Source organism: Theropithecus gelada, chromosome 18 (genome assembly GCF_003255815.1).
Source record: "Theropithecus gelada isolate Dixy chromosome 18, Tgel_1.0, whole genome shotgun sequence".
Classification (NCBI taxonomy): Eukaryota; Metazoa; Chordata; class Mammalia; order Primates; family Cercopithecidae; genus Theropithecus; species Theropithecus gelada.
The window spans coordinates 71,556,869-71,566,868 of record NC_037686.1 but is presented as its reverse complement, the minus strand read 5'-3'; the positions used below and the strand labels follow the sequence as shown (position 1 = coordinate 71,566,868).

The following is a 10,000-nucleotide window of genomic DNA, read 5'->3' as shown; positions in this document are numbered from 1 at the left end:
TGGCTAACACAGTGAAACCCTGTCTCTACTAAAAAGTACAAAAAATTAGCCGGGCGTAGTGGCGGCGCCTGTAGTCCCAGCTACTCGGGAGGCTGAGGCAGGAGAATGACATGAACCCGGGAGGCGGAGCTTGCAGTGAGCTGAGATCGGGCCACTGCACTCCAGCCTGGGTGACAGAGCAAGACTCCGTCTCAAAAAAAAAAACAAAAAAAAAAAACACAAAAATCTAGGTAGCCACTTAAAAAGTTCATCTGCATTAAGCCATCCACACACATCTATTATAACACAGAAATAACTATTGTAACAAGGAACAAAATGTTTTAAGGGGTTTTCCAGTATTTTGAAACAATGATACAAAATATTTTAAAAATTAAATTATTTTAATTTAATAATTAAATGCTTGCTAATTCCTTGAAACATTTTCTACACTTAATTCCTTACAGAAGATAAAATGTATAACTTACATGCTATACAAAAACATTGAGACAGTATATGTATTTACAATTTTACAAAGTATGTATCTTATTAAAAGAATACTTTTTCTTTATAGGGAATACGTGTTAGGGTTAGGGACAGTTCATTGAGAAAAATGTTTTAAAATTACGTCAATTCTTGGATCATTTAAAGTGAGTTCGGTGTTGAAAGAATTAACTTACATAACCACAAATCAATTTTATCTTTAAAAATGAACATTTCCCAGATTTTGTCACAAACCATAGTGTGTGATAAATATCACTCTTGTTTTTCACAAAGATCTTGTGCTTTTTGCAAAGGTCCTGACCCAAACACATATTTGCATTTTTACATTCCCATTAGTTTTTTTAATATGTTAAATATTTTTAGGGTTCACTTCCTAATTCATGGATGTTGGGAAGTGTTTCCACAGGTAATTTCACTTTTTCCATTGGTAAGTTTGCCAAATTGCAACTGTTTCTCGATTGTGGAAACCCTGCATAGAATGTGTAGGCACTTTCTGCCAAATAGTCATTTTGTTTAAAGCAATTATAAGTGATAATTACCAATACAATGAAGATATTCTTTTCAAAGTAAAATAAGCTCCCACTTATTCCTTCAAAATTGAAAAAGGAAATTGTGTTAAAAAATGGCATTGTGACTATTTGGACCTGTTAACAGTTCATTTTGTTAATGAGCCCAAGGAAACAGACGATGCTGGATTTTATAAGCAAAGCTCCATAATAAATTTGACTTTTGACTAAAACAGACCTTAAAGGTCATTATTAATAAAGGAAAAAATTTTCAATACAATTCAGATTTATTATTTCATGCAAATAAATCAGGATCATCATCTATACTTTCTATTGAGGTGTGTATAAAATATCAATAATGTGATCACCTCAGTTGTTCTCACGTGCTCACGCGTATGTGTCTCACTATCAACATTTGAATGTGATTAGCATTCCATAAAAGTTGTAGATAAGAACGAATTTCACAACGTAGCCCTGAATAAAAGAAATACAGGTAAAAACACTCACATGTGGGATCAAAACAATCACATATGGAATTGAAATTTTGTCTGCATACTTTAAGAATGTTATTAAACAACAATAGTAAGCACTTGACTGAACTGGTTGTAGGAAATAACCAAAGTGAACATATTTTACTAAGGACAGAGTTTCTTGAGAAGTAGCAAGACATTTTGCTGGCTTGTAGACTGAGTGCTGACTTCTGATGCATTCTGAAGAATTAAAATAAGTTCTTATAAACTTCTTCCATGGCCCTTCTCATTATGATGATTAAATGCACATATTACAGTGTTTATGTGCCAATCTGACATTATTTACTTATTTTTAAGTGCTGTCTATAACAAGCAAACCCATATGGGAAAAATCTGAATTTAATCCACAATTTTATCATATACACTTCTAAAGTCCTTTAATCCTGCCATCATATGTCAGATTCAAATGTATTTAACCATCTTTTAAAATTAAACTTGTATTTTGAACTGGCCTGTATGCTCCAAAAATATAAGTTATTACGTTAATTAATATGGCCTAAACTTTTTGTCAAGGCAAAACCATATCAGCAAGGCATTGTAACAACAGTACAACAGTGACAAGTTTGAGAAATTTATTTCCAATGCAATTTTCATTTTCTTCCTCTCTTTGTTTAAGGGGCAAATTAAAAAGCAAGCATTGCAAACGTTATCATTAATGTCAAAGGAACTTATTTTTTGCACACTGTTCAACAGCTAAGAGATGTGAAACTGTAAACAGGCAGGGGACGGGCAGGAATGGGATTACATTAGAACAAGTCAAGAAAAATGCCAACCAGTTCACCAACCAACAGAACTTAGCAAACAGTCTTCCCTTCTTGGTGAATGGGAGTATTTGGCCAGGGCTACTTTTAGGAAGTACCAACCCATTTGCTGTACCGCTTCTATGTGAACGTGAAGGACGCCTCAGGAGCTGCTGCACCACAGCCCCCCTCAGCTGATCTCAAATTAAGCATCACACCCATGGCGCCACGTTGGCCATCTGCACTACACAGGATAAAAAATAGGTTTTTTTTTTCCATTTAATTTACAGCGATCCCAGTATCTGCTTTTTACAGCTAGATTTTCAGGGTCTGTATCACCGTGTGCCCATTCCCTCCTGTGTTTCTCAGCTACACAGAAGAGGAGAGGAAGGTCCCACATACCTTTCAGAGAAAACAAAAGCGTAGCTTCAAAGACGATAGTTTAAAAAAATACATGTATTTTCCCCTTCTCACTAATAAAATATACACAGAATGTTTAACAAAACTGTTCCTATTCTTAGGAGTCACCCTCGGTGTGAAAGGAACCCCTCAGACTGTTTTTGGTCTTCACTCAGCTTTAATCCCTGGTCTGTTACGGAATCTACCTATCTTCTAAGGAACGAGGTATCAGAAAGACAGGCAGAATTTTTAGCCTAGTTAATCTTTTTAAAGCCACAAGTGAAAAACATCATTGTAATGTGTGTGTGTGTGTGTAAAATGCAGCTGTGTGATTTCCCAGCAAACCAATCCTTTGATTTGGTTTTACATGAGAAATTACATGAGAAATAACCTAAAACAGTTTTTTCAAAAAAAAGAAAAAAAGTTTACTTGGAATAGTATTAAAATGCTTAATTTTTACAAACATTTTATGTTTGATTGTGTATGAAATGTATAACTTAAGATATGCTGTATATACATATATTTAAGACGATGCTTTCTTCAAAAATTTCAAGCTACAGTTCTTAGCATTTCAAGTACAGTGGCTTTTAAGTAAGCTAACCAATTACAAAGTAGTATTAAAATAGCTGTTCTATAATTTTCTTTATCAATCTGAAAAGCTCACCTTCAGTAAACTTTTGCTGCAATTTTTATTCATTACAATTAACAAAAGAAGCAGCAGAATTGTTTGGTGCAGGGAAAGGGATGTTAACTTATCCACTTCAATTAGTAACTTTAAAATGCCACGTGGATCCTTCAGGAAAGGAAAACGGACTTTTTCCTTTGCCTTTCCATCTCTTAAAATCCAGAAAGCATTTTTCCAGTTTTCCTAAATTGTTAGGAGACACTTATTTTCTTGCAAATTAATTCTTTTTAACTCCTTATGATAGCTTTGAATCCCATAAAGAAAGATGAATTATCACATACTGAGCCCAAGCTGTGAAACAGGAGGAGACAAATAGAGACCCCTACTGTGTTTAACAATGTAGAAGAAATTCCAGACGCAATAGAAAAATTTTGTCCTTTTCCTGAGACCTCAGAGTGTGTGCGCACAGCGCTGAACAGTGGAGGGCACTCTTGCCATGCTCAACGCGGCTCTGACCGCACACTCCCGCGCGTCGACACAGTGGCCCACACCTCAAATTTGTTAAGTCACGACCACCTGTGGCACAGTCACCAACTGTCTTCTGTTTAAAACATTTGCGGTTTTTAACCTGTGCGGTGAAGCACCCGGGAGGAGACACTGTTGCCTTTATGGGTACATGCAGATGGGAGCTGGACAGCATTCGCACTTGCTTTAACTATCTGCCCTCGACGTTGCTTCAAATAATATGATGTTTGTTACACTTCAAGGTTGCACAATAGTTCTTTCATGTAGATGTTAGGCTGTAATCACACTCACAACGAATGCACATGTATCACTATCTATGCCTAATGAAAAATACACAGATCTGAAAATATGTCAGCTGACACAAACCATTTCAATCGAAATTTGATGAGGGGGTGAAAACAAGGTTTTGCTACATCACTTTTGGTGAAGATGCAGATGGTTTAAATTCAAAGGCTGTGGTCTCACTGATCTAACACACGAAATTAAACGTGCTATTTCATGACATGCCTACTTGAAAGCACCCAAACACCGTCCGTTTTTCAAATCCACTATGCATAGAAATAAATATGCAAAACCACGTAGACGTATAAATGCCTACATCTAAACAGCTCTAGAGGGGCACATGAGCCACGCTGGGTCCAGAAACAAGGCTATGATCAGCTGTGACCATCAGCCCGCTCACACTCGGGATCAGGTGATGGAATTATTTCCATCATTTGTCAGCACTTCATGGCACCGTTTCATTTCTACAGGCAAAGTCTGCACATACGCAAAAAGTCATCGTGGAAAAGCCACTGCCCTGGGTCGTTGAAGCCAGTGACTCTACACGTACACAGATCCTACAACAGGATTACCAAACAGTGCGGCGAAGGTCACTCTCAAAAAGACGACCAGGAATGCTGACGGATCACGACCAAGTGCCGTGGCACCTGCAGGGTTAATTAAACAGTTCAAGATGCAATAGCTACACAAAAGAAAGCCGTTTTCTCTTCTTTAAGAACTATAAACACTTGTGCTGAACTAGATGGCGTCTGAGAAGCTGTGCAGCACGGCGCAAGCTCGCGGGATCTCTAGTTAACACTCAGATTCAGTGTTAACACTTAACAGAACAGTGCTGAGCCCTGTTGCCAAGGTCAACAGCACAGATGCACTAATTGTATTATGAGCTTGACATCTAGTGGCCACCCCTGGCAGGGCAAAGCAGGCAAAGGTTAAATCAGCAAGGCTTGTCAAAGCACTTCTAACTACCCACCTTCAGGGAGAGACCGTCGGAAGCTGGCCAGCACTCTGCAACCCCACCTTTTCAGACATCAGACAAAAAGGCTTTCTGTGCCGAGCTGGCTGCTAATGCTCGCAGAGAATGCAAAGGGGGTAGGGATTTTAGATAGTAAGCATAACTAATCTGAAGGTGATTGAAAAAGACAGGCCCACAGAGGAAAATATTTAGATGCCACACTGGCATTATTGGATCCCCTTGGTGGACACCGTCTCAGTCTTGAGAACTCTTCCCTTTAATTAAGAAACAAATCAATCTTCATCTCTAACATAGAGACCATTCCATTATTTTATTACAATTAATATTTTATACTTTCTGGAACATGACTGGCCTGGTTTGCTTGGAAATCAGTTAGCTGCATTTTAAATCATAAATGTGTTGAAACTGCACGAGAAATAACCCTAGACAGGTTTTTTAAAATAAAAGTTTACTGGAATATTAAATTGCTCCATTTTTACATACATTTTGTTTCATTGTGTTTGAAATGTGTAGTAATTAAGGTATGCTGTAATTACAAACCTGTCCTTCCAAGACTAAAACATGTTGGTCATATTCTGGCAACTGTTCAACAAATCATGTAGGAAAATAAAAACTAATAAAAACAAAAGTCCTTCCTGTTATATTTAGAAGTTATGCTTCTTGAAACCATCTGGCAGCACTGAAAGACGGTGCACATCCTCATTAGAAGTGCAAAAGATTTTCATTGTACTTAAATACAAGCCAGTGCCAATACTTGTAAGAATGCTAAATTCCAACGAATGGTCAGCACGCAGAATGGAAAACCCGGTTGTGCTTTTGCTGAATTCCCCCCAAAAGAAAATATTCTTAGGGCTACCTGGAGATGAATGGTACAGCTTTTGTAGAGATTGCAGTTGGAAATGAAATTTGACCCACTTTTGCCATCATCTTGTATACAAAAAAGAATCAGCTTGCTAAGTAATTCCTGCTGTTACTCCATACCTTTTTCTGGCTTTGAACAACAGATCTAAAAACACTGGATAATGCATATGCCATGGAAGCTGAAAATGTATTGCACATAAAATTCCCACACTGTTACATAATCAGCTCTCTCTAAGGTGGGAATTAATTGGCATCCTTTTTTGTTGATCACAGAAACGTGCATTTTAAAATTGGTTAAGTTTTTTAATGTTGTTTTTAAAAGAAATGTTTGCAAAGTCTTCTTTTCCTCTCCCCTCACCCAACGCGGTTACTTACTTTTTACCTTTCATGTTTCAGAGAAAGCAATCTGCCTGTGAATGTTAGAAAGTGGCTCCTGCATTGTTCCTTTTGGTATGCTGAATTGTAAATGTGTGTAGTGTGCTGGGCGAGCACTGAGGGCAAACCATGCATATACAGATAAAAGAAAAAGATCCTGCGCCAAGCACTGGTGGCCGAGCTTCTCTCCCTTAATTCAAACACAGTCTGTGAATACCACTGGTAAATTCTTAAATCACATGCTCAACACATTTAAAAGGATTTTTAAGACAGCCATATACTTCTAAGTTGGCAGAAAAAGGAAACACACACTTTGAAGCAATTAGTGCTAACAAACAAAACACAGGATGGTAAATGGTTTTAAATTATAATATCCTTTTGTTCCTTCTTAAATACATATATTCTAACAATAAAATACATTTCTTAAATTATATTTTATTACAATAAAGAATAGCAATATTGTATCTTTTAAAGTTCTTAGTGGGCATATAACTGTCATTGGAAGTTTTAATTAATTTTTCTTAGAACAAAAATATTCAGCTGGCTCACAGGATTACTAGTGGTGCAAAGTTAACTGGATCCCAAAGCTGCAGCACCTTTTCTTCTAAAATAGGAATGAGATCATTTGCAAGTAAGTAATTTTAAAAAACAATTTCTGTTAGGAATGTCTCAATAATTTTTTTTTTTTAACAAAAGGATGACTTTAGAACTTTACATAAATTATCCTTACTTTTTCTCATTCTAGACACGTCATGTTTAATTCCTGTAGTGATAAAGTTTGGGTAGCACCAGTTATTTTTGCATAGAATCTTTTCATTGCTTCAAAAATAAATCATAATTCTTTTTTAAGAGATACAGGCTTTGTGCTGTAAATTAATGTGACTGCATCTCTGTCCCCCATTATACTAAACATTTTTGCATATAATATTTGTTCTGCATGACATTATCAGTAGCTTTCCATTCTACTGCATGTAGATGGACCTGCTGCTTTAATTAATATGTCACTCCCCGAGTGATACAAAGGAATTATTTACCTCGTTTCTAAAACACTAAACTAACTCAGCTCACTTGTAACTTCCGGCACGGTCTGTTTATTTCCATTGCATTTAACACAATTAAAATTCTGAGGAGATCTGATTCAGGTTGGAGTAATTTGGTTTCCACACCCATTTATCTTTTAAAAATTTTTACTTAGTTATCTTAGGAACGATGCTGAGTGCGACCGAGTAATACACAAATGGGGCATTCCTTGACTTAACACGGAACAGAGTGTCTCTTATGCTCCTTGAACAAGCTGCTTCGAATATAATTAAATGAGAAAGAACTTAAAAAAAATAGTTTGCCTAAACTATCTCAAAGCAGCATGGAAACCGCTCGACCAAGACTCAGCCCCAGACCGTATTTCGGGCCTGTTGCAAAATATCACCAGGAACTGTGGCAACGTCTGGATTACAACTCTGGATGTTGTAAAAAACACAGGCTTGACAAGAACTTTAATTCTACCATGGGTAAAAAACCTGAATATTTTGCATCTCTAAATAAATTCGAGCAGCAACAAGAGGAATTCAAAGTAGAACTTGTGAATAATTTATCCCATCTTAGGCTTTCAAATATAGGCGATATAGCCCTCCACATGTTTACACTATTAAGTTCAGCATGCTCACATTTCTGAAGTGAAATTAAAAATGAATAGCAGTGCCTCAGCTTGTTAATTGTTAAATACAAGGGGGTTTACTCTATTAATTAAAATATGCTTTAATAAAAGGAGACATTGCACATTTTGATAACGACCCTACAAAGCTGAGAAGTATTTACATTGTTGCATTTTGGGGCGGCTGTGAAAGCCGATTTTAAGCTATTCAGGAGCCACAATAATAAAGCTTTAAAATTCCTCACTGGGATGCAATGTAGTTCTTTTGAAGGAAAGACTGTCTTTCTCATTCGGCAGAAATAAATCCATTCATTTGATCATGTAGTCATTGAGGGCGATACAAAACAAACCAAGTGTGAGAAATTCTATGTGATGAAGTAAACAAAACAAAAAAAAATCCATTTCCATGACAAAAAGATTCTTTGTCCTTAATCTACCCACCATATGCAAGCGTTTCTTTTTAGCATATCGCCTGTTCTAATCTTGGCTGACTTGGCTACACAGATAAGACTCCCTTACCTCCACGGCAACAAAAAGACCCCAGCGAGCTCACTAATTTTATTTAATTCATTAATTCTCCAGCCGCGTCAGAAGCATGCTCTCTCGTTCTCATCCGACATGGGTGTCTACCTGCTTTGTCAAACTTTACCCCACTGGGTGGGAAACTCTTCCGCCCCGTTTCCTTTTCGCAGACAGTCTCATTCTCAGAGTAAAAAGATCACCATCTGCCTCCAACAACTTGTAATAGGTCAATCATAAAAGTTGGCCTGCCTATTTTTTTAAGGAGCAAATTATTTTACTGCGAGCTGTGCTGCAGGCTCGGGGTCGCGGGGCCGCCCCTCCTCGGCCCTCCATCCTGGCGCCCTGGGGGCCCCGCGGGGCGCGCCGAAGCCTGGGCGCCGCGGGCCGAGGTTTTAACTCGACGAAGGGGGTGGGGGCGCCCCAAACTCTGCGGGGAAAGGGGCCACTCTGGAAAGTCCAGCCCTCCGCCAGTCTCTAACTTTCGCGGCGCCTGCCCTTCGCTTTCGGATGTTTCGAAGAGGAAGCTCCTACCAGCGAAATGACTGCCAAGGCGTCTCCAGCGCCCGGCCTCGGCGGATCCAAAAAGACGGGAGAGGAAAGGCCCGCGCGGTCCCTGCAATGAACGCCCCGGAAACACGCCGGGGTTCTGCCGCAAGCAGGGGCCAGGCCCAGGCCGCCGCCGCCGCGCTCACCCCCAGCTTAATTCCCCAGGCGGCCATTAGGCAGGGCCGAGCCCCCGACCTTCTCCTGGCCTCGCAAGATCACAGGCTGCGTCAGCGCGCTGGGACACCGCGGGTCACCCGAGGCGGTGCGGGGGGCCGGGGGCACAGGCGGGGCCGGGGAGGTGGCGCGGGCCCCCGAGGCGCCGAACAAAGCTGGCCGGGCGGCGGCGTCCCCGACCCGCGTCCAGCGGTAAGTGGGCTCCGGTTGCCCACCCCGCCGCCGCGCTCGCCCCGGGGTCGCCGAGGCCGGCCCCAGCGCCCTGGCGCAGAGACCCCGGGGGGCGGCGCGGAGGCGGAGGCACCGTGGACTCCCTCCCGCTCCGGCCTTCGAGCCGTCCGCAAGCCGGCCGCGGCCTCGGCGCCCTCCGCGGGCAGCTCCCCGACTCCGAGGAGACGAGCCAAGTTTACTTCGCCCCCAACTCTCTCCGCGGTCGCGCGCGCTCCGGCGAAGTACCCGGGTCCCCGCGGCCGGCCTGGCGCGGGACGGACACTTGCTCGCGGGAAGCAGGGAACTTTCTCCCGCTCCCGGACGCACGCAGCCGCTCCCGCCGCACGCGCTTCCCCAGCCCGGGTGGGCAGCCCCAGCCCCCCCAGACCCCCCGGCCACCCCGCAGCCCCGGCCCTCACCGTGCTCGGGAGCCCCGTCCGGCGGCGGCAGCTCCTCGTCCGACTTGAGGTGCTGGGGCTTGGCCTGCTTGCGCCGAGACATGCTGCTAGCGGCGCTCGGGCCCCGCGCGGGGCAGCGGCATCAGCGGGGCGGCCGGCGGGGACGGCGCGGGGCGGGCGCGGGGCGGCCGGGTGGGCGCGGG

The 10,000-nt window shown here is 41.8% G+C and overlaps 1 protein-coding gene across 1 annotated transcript in view; it reads right to left on the bottom strand.

The window, feature by feature from the left end:
* Positions 1-9,900, bottom strand: part of SALL3 (spalt like transcription factor 3) — a 19,041-nt gene extending 9,141 nt beyond the window's left edge. The window contains exon 1 of the mRNA XM_025365420.1: positions 9,819-9,900. Coding sequence (XP_025221205.1) covers positions 9,819-9,900 — 82 coding nt within the window. The remainder of the gene's footprint in view (positions 1-9,818) is intronic.
* Between the last annotated feature and the right edge of the window lie 100 nt (positions 9,901-10,000).